Source organism: Babylonia areolata, chromosome 4 (genome assembly GCF_041734735.1).
Source record: "Babylonia areolata isolate BAREFJ2019XMU chromosome 4, ASM4173473v1, whole genome shotgun sequence".
NCBI classification, from domain to species: Eukaryota; Metazoa; Mollusca; class Gastropoda; order Neogastropoda; family Buccinidae; genus Babylonia; species Babylonia areolata.
In genome coordinates, this window is record NC_134879.1 from 23,865,305 (window position 1) to 23,886,267 (window position 20,963).

A 20,963-nucleotide genomic window follows, 5' to 3' on the forward strand; every position below is an offset into this window, starting at 1 on the left:
TTCTAACTAACAGGTCTGCATTCTTTCATTGCATGCATATGGAAAGCCCAGCTTCTTCTTTAGTTCTTGTCACTGAGATTCTTGTTACTTTCCTGAAACACTTTCCTGCTTCTTTGCAAGAATTCTCACTGTCATTGGAATCAAAACACCAACATACACAATCTGACCATCTTGTCCCTGACCAAAACGTTTATTGAAAGATGAAAAAGTACGGTTCAAATTTTTGATAAACTTGAATCAAATATATCAGTTTCAAACTTCAGTCATAAAAAAAACATCAAAAAAATGTCCTGACATCAGCAAACAAGAGAAAAAAATCAGTAAAACCTCTGACCAACAATAAACAAGAAAAAAACAAACAAACAAAAACACACACACACCAGTAAATCAACAGCAGAAGAGAAAATTACAGACTCTGCCATCCAATGATACGTCACATATTGAAAACTGAAGCAAGTATTAAGGCATTCATTTGCATATTAGGTTAGTTTTGTTGGAAAGTTATCATTTAATTTGTCTGCTGAAATTCAGTACAATAATCTCATGAACATTTTATTTCTGCACCATCTCATTGTTTACTTTTTCCACATAAATGTGGCAACATTTTGGTATGTGTACTTATCTTCGATTTCCTGGCTTTTTTTTTTTCTTCTTTAAGGTGGTTATATTTGTCAATAAACATATGTAATCATATTCCACATTTGGGTCAACAATTAGCAAAAACACGTAGATTCCAACAAAACCAGTGAAGCATAACACAGCAGGATCCACTTCAAGGAAAGAAGCACTGACAATCACTTCACTGAAGTTTGTTGTTCATCAACTGCAAGGGATTTTTATATTTTGAATATCCCCTATCCAAACACACACAGCCAGACAGACAGTCACACATTAACATATAATCCCTGTCACAATACCACAAAACAGCAACATAATCTTCTCCTGTGAAGAATCACAAATAATAATCCAATTAAGTATAGATTCCCAGAATGGACAAACAGAAGCATAAAAAAATAGCAATATTATTGAGAAGAGCACACATGTTACATAATGTGGTGGATGTTTCCTGGCATACTTCATATTAACTTTTTTCACACAGTTTTCTTCTTTTTTTCTCTCCCTTTTTTGTGTTTTTTTTTTCTTCATGTCCATAAATAAATAAAGCAGTAAAAGAAACACTGAAAACAAACACAATTTTAGACAGAGCCAAGTCACAATTGTATTCAAACTGAAGAACAGAAAGAAAAAAAATTCTTTAAATAAAAAATAAATATTACTTCTCATGCATTTCAACTGCCAAAACAGATAAATGAATTTAGGAAAACATTAGGTTCCAGAGGGTGCTATTCATAAAAGAGGTATACCTATATACTGGTATACGAATGACTTGATTACATCCTCTATGTATTGTTCATCAATGTGGATATAAACACATAGACAGATAGATGTATGCATCTTGTCAAGCACAACCGCTTCTGATGTATTACACAAACTGTCCCTGAACAGAAGTTAAGCAAAGGAGATGCATACCATGTCTTATGCTGTTATTTAGAAAACACACACAACCTGACAGATAAACCTACCAACAAACATATACCAGTACATACCATAAAATTAGCAAAAAGGGCGTCTTTGAGGTTTATGAAAATTCCAGCACACTGGTATACATATGACTTGATTACATCATCATCTTTTGTATTGTTCATCAATGTGGATGAATAAACATACACAGAGAGAGATATGTATACATCTTGTCAAGCCAAATTATAACTTTTTGACATATTTCACAAACTGTCCCTGACATGGAATTTCAAAATGAACAATATATAGTTAAAAAAAATATCCTGTATCAAGGACTGCCAATCAGCTTGAAAGGAAAGAAAAACAGCTGAAATAGGTGCTTACAAAGCAACTGAAAATGGTCTTTACAGAATCATATTGAGTCAGCAGACAGCACAAAAACTGTGTATACACAACGTAAAGGTCAGAAGATACACAGCTGCATGACAGTTTCAGTTTCAGTAGTTCAAGGAGGCGTCACTGCGTTCGGACAAATCCATATACGCTACACCACATCTGCCAAGCAGATGCCTGACCAACAGTGTAACCCAACGCGCTTAGTCAGGCCTTGAGAAAAAAAAAAGGGTGAATAAATAATAGATAAATACATTTAAAAAAATAACTACTACCACTACTAATAATATGTATATGGCACAAAAACAGTATATGACAGTTAATTCCAAACATTTGTGGGTAACATGCTATTCTCTTGTTATGAACAATAGGTAAAATTCCTTACAGCAAACAATTCATGAAACACACAAAACTGCCTATACAGTAAATTCTTTTTCTGAATAAAAATTGAGCTTCCATGTGTGTGGGGGGTGGTGCAGGGTCTGGGAGGTCTGGGAAGGAGACAGTGTTTTGAATGTGTAAACCATTTACTGAGTATCAATTTCGTCACACAAAACAGACTTTGTATGTGTAAAACAATCTACTGAGTATCCAAACTGAAACAAAACAAAGACTGTAGCACATTATCATGTTCCCAATGGTGTCATTTCTGACAATTGTGTAATTATCATATGTAAACACTTTAGCAGCAATAATAAATTTTACGCCCTCTTTCCCCCATATTTTTTTCTCTCAAATGTTCTTTTCAAAATTTTGAAACAGATATTTATATATAAGGGAATTATAACTGAACATTCATTGTGACTCAGAAAATAGACAAGAAAACTATATATAAAAATATATATATATATATATTATACTCTGTAGTGATTAAAAATAAATAGATGTCATCCAAGATACATACAAAAGATAATCAAACCAAAACAAAAACAGTTTAGCACGTTAAAGAACAGCAGCAATAACAAAGAAAGATCAAAACAATGAGTCAAAGATCAAATCAGCCAGCAAAATCATGGCAGTAACAAGAACTGAAAAGACCAAAACCAATGAAATCAAGGCAGCAACAAGAATTAAAAAGATCAAATTCAGTGGTCAGTTCATAAAGAAGTGAGAAAGGTCATGGCTTAGAATTGGTGCTTGGCCTGTTCATAGCACAAACAAGGTACATGTGCACATCTTGTAAACAAATCACAGTTTTCTTATTTCAAAAAAGAAAGAAACAGACAACAGTTGAGACTGACTGATTTTCTTCCATTTACAATGAACCCTTCTTACTCCATGTGTAAACACATACTACAAAGTCTGTAGACCAGAACTACAAGAAGTCTGCTGTAAAAAAAAAAACTATGGTGTGTTACCAAAACATTTTCAACTTGCTATTTTAAACACGTTTCACTGGCCAGACACACTATCACCTTTGTGCTTCACAATCCTTAAACAGTTCAACTGAGAGAACTAAAGATTTTGTATGAAAATACTCATGCCTAGTGCATACGGGAAGTAAGGATGATACAAGTTAACTTACAACTGGATATGAATTAGTAAAATATATAAACTTTGAGCATCAAGATACTGCCTGCCCAGGCAAGTGTCAGGCAGGAGAAGTCTCTCTAAGCAAAACAGTTGTATGCCCCAGCTCCATGCTTGGACTTGATAAGCCACACGTTGTCAATGATCTTACCCCCCTGCAACAAACACGGCTTCATCAGTATCAGTATCAGTAGCTCAAGGAGGCATCACTGTGTTCGGTCAAATCCATATATGCTACACCACATCTGCCAAGCAGATGCCTGACCAGAAGCGTAACCCAACGCACTTAGGCCTCGAGAAAAAAATAATAAATAAAATAAATAAATACAAGAGAGGCAAGGCCTTCAAGACTCACTTGTGATACACTTAAAAAAAAAAAAATCTAATGGTTAAAATGTGTTCTGTATTTGTAATTATAAAGCTTCGGGTTAAAAGAAAAAGAAAAAAAAAAGTCCTAACGGCAGATTCGAACTCCGTGTGTTCGGGTGAGAAGAAACTGTCTTACCCATTACACTATCATGGCTCCTTAACTGACGTTCAAAAATAGAATATTTAAACATGCTTTTTTAAAGGGCGATAAATCGATTGCAGCATTCGCAGTGAGAACGCTGTTTAAATCATATTATTCTGGTGTATCTTGGGCATTCAAAAAATCTTTAAGGGCAATTAAAAATTCTTTTTAAGTCCACGGTAAAGGAGATGTGGCTATCGCCGCAATCACACTGCAACATTTAGCCGTCTTCTCTGGATCTAGATAGATGTACAAGTTTCAGTTAGTTAGACCTGGTTGACACAGTCGATTCAATTTCTCTTTTATGTTCATTCTAGTTTTATAGTTTTAAAGTTGATATGAAAATTGAGTATTTTGTTAAACTAATAACACGTAGAGCCAAGTACAAGTACTTCTAAACGTCTTATGAAGTGAAAAAGACTTCATTTTGAGAAAAGTCAAGACTGGAAATTTTTACGTTTCATCAATTCAAGGGTATTAACTCACATGGTTATTATTTTTAACTGTGAATTCCGACTGATTCTGTGGATATTTTTATGGCAGTTTGGGGCATAATCCAGTAAATGATGAGGCGTTCACAAATCTTTCTCTGAATAAATATTTAACGGTCTCCTTCTCCAACTTTCCATCACATGCTATCGTGTATTGCCGATTGAATATAGGATTGAACGGGCAGATCAACAACTTGAAACAAAATGACGTCGTTCGCGTTCGCAAAGAATATGAGCACGCGCTTAGAATGTGTATAAATATGTGTACGCAACTGATTTTTGCCCATGACCTTCAGGGCTCAGCCAATAGATCTATAAAGTCCACTTGTCGTATTGATTTTAGTATTTTCCGAAAAAGACCACTTGGGCGAATGAACATAGTGAAAGCCCTGTACACTGAGAGTAAAACATACAAGCTTTTTATGTACTGAGTGTAATTTCAAAATGTAATGTGAAAGATCAGTTTAAAGCAAATTAAGTCCCCTAGCATTAATTACAGATTAATTTCCCTTTTTTACTATCTGCACCAAAACATTTGCAAAATAAATATAACTTCCATGCTTAGCAAAAGAAGTTCCTGTTTGAACAAAAAATGATAATAATGACTGCTCTTGTTGTTGTGTCAGAATATCAGATCAAAGTGCCAAGTTTAGAGAATAAAAAATAAATAAATATGACAGTAAATGCAGTTTGCATATAATTTGGCTTATTTTCTTCTCTTTTTTTTTGTGCCCATCCCAGAGGTGCAATATTGTTTTAAACAATATGACTGGAAAGAACTGAATTTTTCCTATTTTTATGCCTAATTTGGTGTCAACTGACAAAGTATTTGCAGAGAAAATGTCCATGTTAAAGTTTACCACGGACACACAGACACACTCACACACACACACACACACACACACACACACACACACACAGAGACAACCGAACACCGGGTTAAAACATAGACTCACTTTGTTTACACAAGTGAGTCAAAAATAAAATACAAAAATATAATAAAACCAAATAAATAAATAAATAAATAAATAAAATAAAAATAAAATAAATAAATAAAAAATAATAGATAAATACATAAAAATACTACTACTACTAATAATAATATTAATAAGGCGCAAAATCTTGATGAAGTCAACTCTAAGCGCACACACAAACACACACACACACACAACAAAAAACAATGATTATAAATAAGCAAATAAGTGCACTGCTTCTAATCAACATGTTCAGATTCCTCTTCTAAATTTAGCAACACATCAACAGCAAAGATGTGGTCAACACAAGAGACACTGCTGTACATTCCATTCCATCACCATCTTGTTGTACAGGTCAAATTAATGTGATCAACGTTCTGTCTGCTGCTTTTCTTTCCGTTTATTCCATTTACGAAGAGAAAGACTGACACAAAAAAAGAAGATAAGAGATTACTGCAATGTATGCAAAACACAGAAAAATGCACACACACACACACGCAGACACACACAAACACACACACAAAAAAAACACGCACACACGAACTTACATATACTTCAATTAAAAGACACAAACATACTCTGTAGTAGTGACACACTTAAAAAAACAAACCATTAATCAACATTTTGTTTTTCACTACAGCAGCTGCATCAAAGTTTCACAAACCAAATGAATCACTCTCTCTCAAAAAATGTAGACATGGTACATAAAGTTCTCATTGCAACGGTCTGCACAACATGCTTCAGGATCATCAGCAAATGGCTTTATAAAGACTTGAGAAATGCTTGGCATATCAGTAATAAAATATAACAACAAATGGTTCCAAAACATTCTATAAAAGAAAACAAAAAAACTTTCAGCCTTAAAGAACTCCACCGGTCACTTTTTTCCAAGTAAAACAATCTTCCTGTGAAGATCACTAAAGATGTCTTTAGAGCACTGTGGAAGTGGTCTACATACCTTGTTAATAGACACTTCCTTCAGACTGAGATGAGTCTTGTTCACAACGTCCATCACCGTCCAGCCATAGTCATCCGTACGGAACGCGCTAAATGGCTGGTGCTGTTGACGGAATGGTGTCTGACCTTCCTTATCGCCCTGAAGGAAACAGACAGGTGGACGTCAGTGCTGCACGGTGATGCTGGCACTGACAAGCCACAGACACACCAACACCACAGCTAGCGTTCTCTTGTCACAAGTGCACTTGACTGACAGTGCACTGTTGCAGTTAACACGTACAACAGAGTCATCATCTCCTTCGCACACACACACACTTTAAATCACAAACTTTTAATCTCACACACACACATGCAGACGCATGTGTATACAAGCGTGCACACACACACACACACACACTGTTAACCACAAGCACATACACAAAACCAGAAGAAAAACCACCTACACCAGATCCAGTAATGATATGAACAGGTGCCTGAGGGTTGGTGTAGGGCTCTTGATAGCTGCCATTGCACACCTACAGGTTGAAACAGAAACACCACTTGTAATACAGATCGCTTCACCATTGTTCACAGTATGATGAAAGCAGTTTCAATACAAATCATTTCATAACTGCACACCTAATGTTTAACACGGGCAGCCCATTTTAAGTGAACATCATTTTACATTTGTACACATCACAGTTAAACAGTGAGGTAATTTCTAGCGCAAATCATTTCAACACTGCAAAATAACAGATGAAACAGGAAGATAATTTTGAGTGCAGATCATTTCAACATGGTATACCTTAATTACACACAGACACAAACACAAACACACAGACACACACACAAACACACATGAACACACACGCACACAAACACACACACATAAATATATATACAAATGCACATAGAAATCAAATAACGTTTCATGTCAGATTAACTTTCCACTGACCTGAGCAAACACAATCACATACACACACAGACTGACAAAACTACAAGTTATGATTGGCAAAGGACTGGAAAAGTGATATGTTATCACTTTCTATTTGATGATTAACTATCTGTCTGGAATAAAATAATGACCTTCCATTTCTAGATAGGCCACAGTTGCTCATAAGTGAAAATGCATATGTGATATGTAGTCCATTGTTCTGTTTTTTTAATCTACAATAAAACTATCTGTTTGGAACAAAATAATGACCTTCCATTTGTAGATAGGCCACAGTCGCTCATAAGAGTGCTCATGGGCATAGAACTCCACGTCAACTCCATATTTGTAGAAAAGATCCTCAAAGTTGGGCCAGAAAACTGAAGTTCCATTTCGAATCTGAAATCATACATGTTGCTATGGTCATTAGTTTTTCATAACAACAACAACAACAGCAGCAAGAGGAAGAAGAAGAAAGAAAGCAATTAGTGACAAAAAAAAATAATGCCTCTTTTGAACAATGCTCTATCTCTCTCTCGCTCTCCCTTCCTTTCAAAAACATAAGAAAAAAAAACCCAACACTCACGGGGTTCTTTGGATTTAAGCACAACTCTCCATTATCCACACTGGAACAGTACATGGGCTTGTGGCCCATGGTGATGATCCATGGACGAGCGGCTCTGTTCTCTGGTCGATTGGCTTCCTGCAGGTCCGCTTCGACCCAATCATACTGCCGCTTTATGTTGTCGTGGGTGTCGTCCCACCAGTAGATCTCTGTGTTGAAGCTCACAATGTGAGCAGGGCCAATGTTCCAGCTGTGAAACATCATGTTTGGATTAGTGTTTTCATCTCTCCATTTTGATTAAAAATGTGTTTGTCTCTCTCCAGCTTTAGTTTTGTTTTACATCTGCTACAGTACATTTACACACACACACACACACACACACACACACACACACACACACACACACACAAACAGTCCATATATACATAAAATGCCCCTCAGACAAAATTGTAATGTGTCAGCTATTTAAAAACAGCTTTGAAAAAAAAAAATCTCAAATTAAACTTCTACATAGATGTATTCTCAGCAAAAACATCACAATAAAACAAAACAAAGAAAATCAACAGTAAAATCAGCATCAATTAGCATTTCCGAGATCTAGGCATACTCTCTTGTACAAAACTGGAAGTGATGTGTGTCGGCAATACTGCTGCTGTTAATGGAAGTCAAGAAAACAAACACAGAAAATATGTTCAATGTGGTTTGAATTCACAGCATTACAGTTGGTTCTGAATGCTTAAGTCATCATGTTTGCTTTTCCGTTCAAAGTTTCAGCTTCAAACGCATATTCATCTTTCTCATCAGTTTCATTCTCACAGTCCACCAGTCACAGACAATGTGCCTTTCTTCAGAAAATTAGCTGCTCCTCAGTCTTCCAGTCATAGATAATCCGCTTGATTTAAAGATTAATCATTCTTAAAGAAGGTTAACAATTTGTCAACCCTAATCATTTCTAAAGAAAGTTAGCAATTCATCAACCCTAATCATTTCTAAAGTAAGTTAGAAATTCATCAACCTTAATAATTTCTAAAGTAAGTTAGCAATTCACCAACCTTAATAATTTCTAAAGTAAGTTAGCAATTCACCAACCTTAATAATTTCTAAAGTAAGTTAGAAATTCACCAACCTTAATAATTTCTAAAGAAAGTTAGCAATTCATCAACCCTAATCATTCCTAAAGAAAATTAGCAATTTGTCCATCCTCAAGTCGCAGAACGTGCACTTTAATTCAAAGATTAATCATTTCTAAAGAACTTTACAATTAAATTTGTGTGCTCCATAATGTACATTGTTTATGAAGGCTGCATTCTGAAAGACATGTTTCCAAGACCCAAGGGATAAGGTACTGGTAAGACAGCTGCATACAGAGAGGAAAGGCAATGTTTTCCATGGTGCAAGTAGCCTGAATAAGAAAAACAGAGGAAAATCTGTTTTTACAAAGTAATACCCAATTGGCCTATATAGCAGAAACAACATATGGCTGTCCTCAAAATCTCAAAACCCAGTATTATAGGATACTGAGAAGACATTGCTCTCCCCTAAACTCCACTGAAATAGTCAGCAAATATAATTCTACAACAACATAATAGCACAGAAGCATTCATAATTGACTACGAGGTTAATATAATGCAGTTACTTTATCCCAGTAACTCGCGGACAAGACAATTTTTTTCCACAAAAATCAAGGATCTACTCAATGCAATCACACATACGAATGCATATAAACACATGCACGCTCACATGCACGCATGCATGCACGCACGCACGCACGCACGCACGCACACACACACACACACACACACGGCAAATGCATTACCCATGACTGTGCTCTTTATCTGAAGGGAAAACATATCCATTGTGTATAAAGAAATCAGGTCATGAACACATCCAACCATAACAGCCTGTAAAAACACACAACAACAAAGAATGCATCAATCCACACAAACCTGTAATACATCCCGGTCCCATCCCCGCCAGGCATGGTAAATCTGTTGCGGTAGTTTGAAAAATTGCTGCAACAAAAGAACATCAAGCAATAACAGTGGAATATTCAAACAAAGGTAGCAATGTCTACAGCAACAGATCTATAATCCTGACTGACACTACAAACCGCACCCTGAATAAGATGACTATCAGCGCTTTCAACAACACCATCAAATAAATCTGTGATCAATGTCTGTGTTTGAGTATTGATCCAGACCATCTCAGTGTTAGCACTCAAGGAACTGGTAGTATTTTGCAATGTTCGTGCCACTATAACCTTGAATAGGGACATGGTCGTATGTCACCAGAATGCATTTGTTTCATCTAGGCCTGGCAGCACACAGATAAGTATAGAAATAATAATATAAAATACAGAATGACAAACTAAATAAAATATAAAGGAGGACATTTCAAAGTACTACAATTCCCCCTAAAAGAGCTTCATGTCATTCCGCTGTTTACTGTAACCTGGGAAGAAAAACTGTACTTGCCTACGTCCATGCAGCTGTGTTATTTTAGAAACTTAACTGAAGAATATAAATTGTAAATATATCGGCTTTTTGGGCATGATAGCCAAGTCATTCATGTAATGATCTGCTTGGAAAGTCTCTGGTTCAAATACCAGCAGTGCTTGGTGAGTTTTTCAGTCTCCAAGGTCAAAATACAAGCAGACTTGTTGGTGGCCTGAAATTCCTTCATGTGGATATACCCTTAGAGATGAAAATACACCAGCCGCTGTGGCAAAGTGGTTAGCGTCGCGGACTGATGGCTGGGAGGATGCGGGTTCGAATCCCAGCAGAGGTGGGTTTTTTGGCCCGTGGCCGGCTCCTATCCAGAGCTGAGTGTGCTGTGGGCTTTAATGGGGAGACTGGGACCACACAGTCGAGTGTCATCCACTTAAAGGATGCGTATTTGGGTGTGTTGCTCTAATTACCTGACCAACACTGCAAGTGTTTGTATCTCTCGGGGCTGGTTAATGCCGGGATATCATTATGACAGAAAGTGTAGAGTACAGCCTTGTCACGCAGTCCCAAACCAAAATAGACTTCCATAGCAACATCGTCATCGTCATCCTCCTCCTCCTTCATCATCATCATCAATATAAACAAAACAGTCTCAAAATCTGTGGCCTTTCATGCCCTGCTGTCATGGTGACCTCAGTTTTGATACCCCTCCACTTCTGTGCTTGGGGTGAGTCCTGTCAGTGTCTTCAGTGTCGGCAGATTCATGGGGGACTGTTGTTTGAGGGACGTGGTGGCGGTCTCTACACTGGGAGGGATGCTCACACAGTCTGGCTCTGCGACTAAGCCATTATTGTCGTTAGTAGGGGGCTTAGTAGGTGGTGTCCCAAGTACATTGAATCAGAACAGGCACCACTGAACACCACCGAAGTGACTCAGCAGCAGTGCAGGGTCTCCTCTGATGTGTGGCCTCCTGGCGACCTAACATCGATGGTTCCCTACAGAATGCTGACGCTGGAACTGTGACGGACGAACCCGGGTGCGGCCGTGTATGGGTGAATCTAAATGAGCGGCATGGGAGTAATGCCACTGAAATGGTGCAGATGATAGGGCAGCAAAAAAAAAAAAAGAAAAAAAAAAGGGAAATACCCATGTTCACAATCATACGACTCATGTCAAGAGTCTGATGAAATACAGAACCCTTCTCCCCACTGTGCCCCCTCTAAAAAAAAAATGAAGAGAACAGTATCAGTATCAATATCAGTTGCTCAAGGAGGCGTCACTGCATTCGGACAAATCCATACACACTACACCACATCTGCCAAGCAGATGCCTGAGCAGAAGCGTAACCCAACACGCTTAGTCAGGCCTTGAAAAAAAAAAAAAAAAAAAAGAATAATTAAACAAATAAAGAAGTAAATGAATATTTATAAAAGTAAATAACAAAAATATATTAAAAAACCAAACTAATATCGATAATAATAATGATTTTTTTTTAAGATAAAAAAGGCAATAATGATAATAAACAAACAAATAAGCAAATAAATGTATACACACACACACACACACACACACACACACACAAACACATGCATAACAGATATGCAACAAACATGCAGTTTCACAGAAATGAAAGCACAAACAAATACACATAAACATACATCAAACTGTCTTGTGTTCTGCTGTGTAAACAACACACAACCAACAAACCAAAAAAGCAAAAACAAAACAAAAAAAAACCAAAAAAAAAACCAGTATGCCTTTGGGGGTCAACAAAATGCTCAAACCATGGCGCAAAAAGCACTCACTAAGCATTTTCATGATTGCCAGGGCAGGTCATGTAGGGCACATAGCCAGCCACAGGCTCTATCTGCCGCATAAACTCATCCCCCACCAAGGCGTCATCCTGAAACCACACAACAGGATGCACAGCATATTGCGGACTTTCCTCCAGGCCCACTGCGCGTGGTGTGCCTGAGTGACAGTGTGTGCAAGTGGGCAAGCATGTGCATAATAATGTACATGTTCAGAAAACTACACGAATATGCATAATAATGTACATGTTCAGAAAACTACATGAATGTGTATAATAATGTACATGTTCAGAAAACTACACGAATGTGCATAATAATGTACATGTTCAGAAAACTACACGAATGTGCATAATAATGTACATGTTCAGAAAACTCCATGAATGTGCATAATAATGTACATGTTCAGAAAACTCCATGAATGTGCATAATGATGTACATGTTCAGAAAACTACATGAATGTACTGTCTTCAGCTTAACGTCTATTCACTAGAAGTATTATGAGACGGATCCATGAATGTGAATGTGTGTGTGTGTGTGCAAGTGTGTGCGTGCATGTGTATGCATATGTGTGCGTGCATGTGTGTGCATGCATGAGTACATGTGAGCGAATGCATGAGTACATGTGTTTCCATATGTGGTCTTGTGTGTGTATATGAATGTGTTTATATGCATTTGTGTGTAATTATGTGTGTGTTTATATGTGTGCACACACGCATGCATGAGTAAACATGTTGTGTATGTGGTCATTTATATGCATGTGTATGTGTACATTTGTGTGTGTGTGTGTGTGTGTGTGTGTGTGTGTGTGTGTGTGTGTGTGTGTGTGTGCATGCATACTTGTACACATGCATCCAAGTGTGTAAGTAACACTCATGCTGTTTACTGCTATAATAGAATTTTCTCAATTCTGCATATCAGATTTCTGACAATCTTGCATATATGTATACATGTGTTATATACATGTGTGTGTGTGTGTGTGTGTGTGTGTGTGTGTGTATGACTGCATATTTGACCACACAAGAGAGGGAGAGTATAGACACAGAGAGAGAGAGAGACAGAGAGAGAGAGAGAGAGCTAGCTATACTTCATTCAAAGATAAAAGCTCCCAATACACAGAAAGCCAAAGTTTTCCTTCTGGTTGATTATAATGAAGACCTACATGACTAGATATTTACAAAACCACCTTAGCCAAAAATAACAGATGAAATAATAAAACAATATCACTTACTGTGTCCATGTCATATGCAAAGTCACCTGCACAAGAAAACAAGATGTTTGTGTCATAATTATTACTGTTTAGTGTAGTACAAGCATGGCATGATTTCTAGCGCACAGAGAGCATTCCAACTGTCACACAAAAGCACATTTGGTAAGTGTGACATGACGTTCCATGAGGTACAAGTAAACATCACATCATAATTGTGACCAATAATAATGAAGGTGAATGATATTTTCTTGGATTCAAACCATCTTGATAACCACTGACATACCACTGAATTTCTTTTATGGACCTGTTCATTGATAGCATTCATGCACCTTCCCTCAAGCTATAAAAACACACACACCTATACTTACAACACACCACACCCAACCCACACCCACGTACCCACACACAAACACACACACACACAAAGTCACACACACAATGTCACTCCCACAACACACACACACACACACACACACACACACACACACACATACACACAACCCAAACATTTACACACAAGCCCGTCTTTATCCCCTCTCCCCCTCCACACACATGCACACTCACACACACACGTGCCCGCACACATGTTCACGCACACACACACACACACACACACACACACAGACAAACATACACACAACACTCCTCACCAACATGCAGTATAATGTCAAAGTTTCCTTGCTGTGCATCTTGTTGCAGAAGTGGGAGGGCCTGTGCGTTGTCATTGCCCATGTCCCCAAACACGATCATCTTGGGGCTCCAGGAGGTTCCTTCTTTCAAGGCAAAGAACGTGAACCGGTTGCTCCAGCCCTCTTGTCCACCAACTATATACACTGTTCAAATGGAAAGCACAGTTTGACTACAGGTTTACCCTGTGTGTTTGCAAAATATCCGTAACTGCCTTTTAAGAGACATATCTTCTTTGTTATTGTGCAATTCATTCTCATATATTTTCTCTGCATGTGCCTGTGTGCACAGGCAAGCATACATGCATGTTTGCATACATATATGTATGTAGGGTATTATGTGTACCACATGTGTGTGTGTGCCTGTATCTGTGTGCACGTACACACACATCCATGTGCATGCATATTCGTATGCACATGTGTGTAGTGTGTCTGTGCGCATGAGTGTGTGTATGGTGCGCGTGCGAGACAGTCATGGGGCATCCATGCATGAATGTGAATGGTGTGTCATCTGTGACTGCGTCTGTCTGTCTGTCTGTCTGTGCATAGGTTTGCTGTGCATCACTGTACTGCATGTGCTCCAAGAATAACTAGTGTGCTTGTGAGTGAAAAGCCCACAGGTATCTCACTGTATTTGTATCCTGGCTTGAGGTTGGTCATCTTGGCCCTGTGGATGTACATAGTGCGACGCAACTTCCCTCCGTCCACAAACTTGATGACGGTGCCATTGCTGCCCTGATCATAGCCAGACAGGCCGTACAGCACCGCTGATCCGCTGGTGTAGTCCTGGGTCACCCAGGTGACCAGCATCTCTGTGGGCACATCTGTTCAACACAAACAGTACCAGTATCATTCCATGCACTGACGGGTGCAATAGCCAAGTGGTTAAAGCGTTGGACTGTCAGGTTCAAATCACGGTGATGGCGCCTGGTGGGTAAAGGGTGGAGATTTTTACGATCTCCCAGGTCACCATATGTGCAGACCTGCTAGTGCCTGAACCCCCTTCGTGTTTATATGCAAGCAGAAGATCAAATACGCACGTTAAAGATCCTGTAATCCATGTCAGCGTTCGGTGGGTTATGGAAACAAGAACATACCCAGCATGCACACCCCCGAAAACGGACTATGGCTGCCTACATGGCGGGGTAAAAATGGTCATACACGTAAAGGCCCACTCGTGTGCATATGAGTGAACGCAGAAGAAGAAGACGAAGAATTACGTACACTGTTGAGGGGACCTGTGTTGTGTCGTGTCATGTCGTGTCATATCATATTGTATTCTATTGTATTGTTGGTTTTTCTTTATTACTTTTTTATCACAACATGTTTTTCTCAATGTGGAATTCGCACTGATCTCCCCAATAAGAGCACACCTTTACAATGAGAGTACCACCACGGTTTTTTGTGTGTTCTTATCCTGCCTGCAAGAGTATTTGTTTTCATAATTTGTGCGTATATGTTCATGTTGTACCACTGTATGATCTCTAGCAGAAAGTTAATATTCCACAGAAATTCTATCTAAAAAACAACTGTTATTTCATTTTTCATAAATTAGGATGAAACAACAACAACTACTACTTTTTCTTCTTCTTCTGCGTTAGTGGGCTGCAACTCCCACATTCACTCGTATGTTCACGAGTTGGCTTTTACATGTATGACCGTTTTTACGCCGCCATGTATGCAGCCATACTATGTTTTCGGAGAAGAAAAGAAGAAGACGACAAAGAAGAATAAGAAAAAGGAAAATCAACATGCTGGATTTTCTGTTTCTTTTATTCTGTATTAGTATATACATATACATACATGTATATAAACACACACACACATATGTGTATATATATATATATATATATATATATATATATATATACACATATCAACAACAGTAGGCTCTGCATGTCTTTAAAATTTGTATTTTTAAGAGCAGCAAATTTTCGCTTTAAAAACAGCTTCTTCAGGCAAGGGCACAGAAATGAAAGCTTTTCAGGCTGGCAAAATTGCAACCAATGAGTAAAAGTCAGGTAAAAATCAGGTTTAAACAGCAACCAGTGAGTAAAAGTCTGGTAAAAATCAGGTAAAACTCTGCCCTTGCCTGAAGAAGCTGTTTTTACAGCGAAAATGTGCCGCTTTTAAAAAATTGATGCTTTTAAAATACGAGTTTTAAAGACATGCAGAGCCAACTGTTATTGATGTTTTTATATTTTACCAGTCTCGGTATTCACCTCAATGCTTTCTGCAAGGAGCTGAGCCCAGGACACAAAGAGAGTGTGAACTATTTGTAGATAGATAGATAGGTAGACAGACAGATTTTTGAGAACTGCTGGTAATATATAAACAGACAGAACTACTCACACACAAGCATGTTTTGTTGTTGTTTTTTTTCGTGTGTGTGTGTGTGTGTGCGTGTGTGTGTGTGTGTGCTGGGGTTTTTTTTGTTTTGTTTTTTTGTTTTGATTTTTTCCTGAATAAAGCAATGAATCCAAACTAAATTTGGCCAAAATCCAAGAAAGTAAAACTGATCAGAAGACTACACTGCCCAGCATAACCGGATGAAGGTTGTGCATTTGCATAACAGTGGGACACATACAGACTTTTTTTTTTTTTTTTTTTTTCGTTCGTGGGCTGCAACTCCCACGTTTACTCGTATGTATACGAGTGGGCTTTTACGTGTATGACCGTTTTTTACCCCGCCATGTAGGCAGCCATACTCCGTTTTCGAGGGTGTGCATGCTGGGTATGTTTTTGTTTCCATAACCCACCGAACGCTGACATGGATTAAAGGATCTTTAACATGCGTATTTGATCTTCTGCTTGCGGATACACATGAAGGGGGTTCAGGCACTAGCAGGTCTACACATATGTTGACCTGGGAAATCGGAAAAATCTCCACCCTTTACCCACCAGGCGCCGTTACCGAGACTCGAACCCGGGACCCTCAGATTGAAAGTCCAATGCTTTAACCACTCAGCTACTGCGCCCGTCATACAGACAGACATATTCATGAACATAAAAAGCCAATTCTGCCTCTGTACAGTGGGTGGTTATTATCTGACATTTTACTCACTGACTCATAAAATGCTAGCATGCATGACAGGAAAGGCATGGCAATGAACAAACAAGTGACTACTGTCACGTAAATCCTGTTTTCACTTTTATCAGCTGACCGAGTAACCAAAAAAAGATTATTCTGGTCACATGAACAGGTGATAATTCATAACATGACCTCCTCCTTCAAGATATCAGGTAAACATCTGTTACGCCAAACCTCACAAGGTTGATTCCAAAACTTGACTGGTGTGGCCTGCTATTTCTAAGGAATATAGACCCGATCTTTAAGTGTGACCTATTCTCTCCAAACCACCAACTTTCTCTGATTCTGAAGTACTGTGAATTAAATATTCTTACAAGTTAAAATTATCAAATGTTCCTTTTAACAGAAAGCTGGGGGGAAAAGAGGCTTGAGTGGGAGCACATTTTCCTTTATTTTCCCCCCAAGATTTACAAATAATAGAACACATTTGCACACACATATCATGTGTAAATACTATGCATGCATGCACAGTTTACTAGCAAGTGTAAGTACAGTCAGCCAAAGAATGTTGTAAAATTCATACAGGTCTATGTCAGAGATCCCGTAACTATATATATCAAAAACTCTTCTCAAATAATGAAGAAAATATAACATCACCGTGGACAGTATGATTTGATTTCATGAAGCAAAATGGATCTCAGGAAAAGCAAATTTCAAACTAAAATTGTATAGCATGTCTCATAGTTTCATTTCATCACAACAAACTGTACAAAAGATTATTCCTATTCCCCTGTTCCTTAAAACATTTCAGTAGGTTACCTTCAACAGGAAACACACACACACACACACACACACACATGTATATATATATATATATATATATATATATATATATATATATATATATAGATATGTCTGTGTGTGTGTGTGTGTGTGTGTGTGTGTGTGTGTGTGTACTTTAACATTGTTTGTACATTGTGTGTGTGTGTGTGTGTGTGTGTGTGTGTGTGAGTGTGTGTGTGTTTGCACCTACTCTGTGTGTGTGTGTGTGTGTGTGTGTGTGTGCGAGTGCGTGTGTATGTGTGTGTGTGTGTATGTGTGCGTGTGCGTGTGTGTGTGTGTGTGTATGCGTGTGTGTGTACTATTGAGTCTCACAACCCAGCACCTCTCAAGATACAAGGATCATTGACATAAAAGTCCCACATGGAAACTGTAAATTTAGGCTAGTAAACCCAATACATATATGTACAACTTATTTTAGCCTTTAAACCAGAATACCTCAAAGCATGGTGACAGTGAGCATGAATAACATGTCTGATAGAACACTGCATTCGCCTCTTTTCTGAAACTGTGAAAGCATGTATTGAAACATAATAGCTTCTTTCTCTTCTGCTGGCGCACATACAATTCTCTTGAGCTGGTACAGAAGGAAAGAGGTAGAATGGTTAAGATGCTCATCTGGCAATACAGTGTCTGTGAGGGTCTGGGTTCAAATCCCCCTCTCACCCTTTCTCCCAAGTTTCACTGGAAAAAAATTAAACTGTGTGTCTGTCTTCAATCTTCTAGTCATGTCGTCTTGTTTAAACCTTCAAGTGACTTGGGTGTACACAGCGCTAAAAACAAAAATAAATGAAAATGTTTAAATGACAATATAACTGAGGTCCCATGCGCAGCACGCACTTGGTGCACTGAAAAAGACCCCACAGCAACAAGAGGGTTGCCCTCTGGCAAAATTCAATAGAAGAAATTCCACTCTGATTGGTACACACATGTGCATGCACTCAAGGACTGATCACTCACGATGCGCATGTATCAGACAAATTTTCATAGAAACAGGGTATGACTGTGTTTGGGATGCTCAATTCTTCTTTGAGAGGGAATCTTTCTGCAAGAATGTCAACATTGCTTTGAGAGATAGTTTTCAAAATCTATGGAGACATGCTCCAGAGGCGAGTAGTAAATCTTTATTTTATCGAAATTTCAAAAGTGGATTTGGTAGAGAAAAATATACAAGTCAAATGCCTGATAATTACGTTATCAGCTTCTTCAAATTTCGAAGTAGTAATCATAAGCTGGAAATACAAACAGGGAGACACAAAGGCATGCCATGAGAGTTACAGCTTTGTAAGGTTTGTAGCATGTCCGTGATTGGGGATGAGCTTCATTTTATAATGGAATGTCCCAATTATGATCAGTTACGAAATATATGTTCCTAAAAAATATTTGTCTCCAAAATCGGTTTTTAATTTCTGTAATATGCTCAAAGGAGGTAAAAAAAAAATTAAATTTTTAAAAAAGTCATTTCTGCTGTAAGTAAGATGATTAGATTTGCAAATGTTGCCTAGCTACACTTTTGGAATTAAAAGACATTTGCGTTTTCTCAACTTTTATGTGACATTGTTGTGTATTTGGAAATGTTTGTTCTGGGCATGAAAAGATTATTTTGCAGTAATCTTCCATACTCCAACAGGAGTGAAAGGATAACTAAAACTTGAAACTTGTTATGCTGCTGGTCAGCAGATGTGCAACGCTATGACTCCTCCTGGTGAAACTGAAACTGTAGTCTTTACTCTAATGTGTTCAGTTAATGGTCTGATGCTGTCAATCTCTCTCTCTAAATATGTATACAGTAGTGTGTGTGTGTGTGTGTGTGTGTGTGTGTGTGTGTGTGTGTGTGAAAAAGAAAACTCAGGGAAACATAGACCTGGGGAAACACAGTCTCGGGGTAACATTGGGGATGACAGACGAAACAGGGACAAACCGAAAGCGAAATCAAAACTTCCGTCTCACCGCCATAAGACAAATGAACTTGCTCAGGTTGCGTGTAGACCGTTGCCAATGTCACAGGCAAAGCCACCATGAACAGCACCAATGTAGATGGAATCATGTTTTATACTTGGTGTTATTCAATGAGACCTTTGGCTGAGTTATGCGCGACAGGCAGTCAGTGACTTCTTTAGCAGTCAGTTCATGGAGTGATGTCACAGCAGTCGCCACTGGAAGGCTTCGCTCGCTGGCTGGCTAAATCGCTGTCTTCTGATTAACTTATACCTCGTGACTGACCTCGAGGTAAATTTGTATCAAAATTCAAATACACCGGGACCAATGAAAAAAAAAGAACCAAAAAAACTTATCATCAACTCGAGAAGGGGCGGAGAGTCCCACAGATTCGGTCCACTTTGAACACATTGAACAGGTCTTCAAGACCTAAAACTCGTTCAGTTCAAGTTCTGTCGTGATTACCGCCCCTTCTAAACTCGACCCGCGCTCGTGATTGTCAATATTTCAGGATCAGGATCAGGATTTGGGGCGTTGTTTTATACAACTTAGCCATTTTTGGCTTTTTATGCCCCTTCACTCCTTTACATTGTTGGTCAGGTCGTTGACTAGCTCAGTCATTTTATCCATCAAAGTCATATTTCGCTTTTGTCAATAACTCGTGTTTACCTATGAGGTTTTTAAAAGTATTTATACTAGGTGCACGTTTGATATTGTTTGTTAATTTGTTCCATTTATTTATTTGTATGTCCGTGTGGCTGTGCATGACGTCCGCCCCTTTTTTACGAGGGCTATGATATATGAGGCAATTACATTATGCATGTGCTCTCTCTCTGTCTCTGTCTGTGTGTGTGTGTGTGTGTGTGTGTTTGTGTGTGTGTGTGTGTGTGTGTGTGTGTGTGTGTGTGTGTGTGTGTGATTTAAGCCACGTACGTGCTTTCATTTAAGCGCTTTATTTTCATGTGAAATTGTGTGTGTGTTTGTGTGTGTGTTTGTTTGTGTGTGTTTGCCGTGTGTGTGTGTGTGTGTGTGTGTGTGTGTGTGTGTGTGTTTCCGTGCCTTTGCTTTGTCTCTTTTCTTTCTTTCTTTCTTTCTTCGCTTTTCTTTCTTTTATCCCCATGAGAGCCGGATGTAAAAAAGCAGCTATATGC

At 38.4% G+C, this 20,963-nt stretch overlaps 1 protein-coding gene across 1 annotated transcript; it reads right to left on the reverse strand.

The window, feature by feature from the left end:
• Nucleotides 1-163: 163 nt before the first annotated feature.
• Nucleotides 164-20,280, reverse strand: LOC143280968 (acid phosphatase type 7-like). The gene is made up of 11 exons (XM_076585810.1): nucleotides 19,825-20,280; nucleotides 14,633-14,827; nucleotides 13,968-14,150; nucleotides 13,339-13,364; nucleotides 12,105-12,202; nucleotides 9,799-9,864; nucleotides 7,874-8,102; nucleotides 7,561-7,686; nucleotides 6,821-6,892; nucleotides 6,379-6,516; nucleotides 164-3,599 (listed from the first exon to the last, which is right to left on the reverse strand). The coding sequence occupies exons 1-11, from the start codon at nucleotides 19,919-19,921 to the stop codon at nucleotides 3,525-3,527; spliced, it is 1,305 nt and encodes a 434-aa protein (XP_076441925.1). The 5' UTR covers nucleotides 19,922-20,280; the 3' UTR covers nucleotides 164-3,524.
• Nucleotides 20,281-20,963: the final 683 nt, after the last annotated feature.

Excerpts from the sequence above, each read along its gene's own strand:
- LOC143280968 (XM_076585810.1), bottom strand. The coding sequence starts at position 19,921 with ATGATTCCATCTACATTGGTGCTGTTCATGGTGGCTTTGCCTGTGACA. Across the intron at positions 14,828-19,824 it reads AGTTCATTTGTCTTATGGCG|ATGTGCCCACAGAGATGCTG; the intron begins GTGAGACGGAAG and ends TGTGTTGAACAG. Across the intron at positions 9,865-12,104 it reads GGCAATCATGAAAATGCTTA|CAATTTTTCAAACTACCGCA; the intron begins GTGAGTGCTTTT and ends CTTTTGTTGCAG.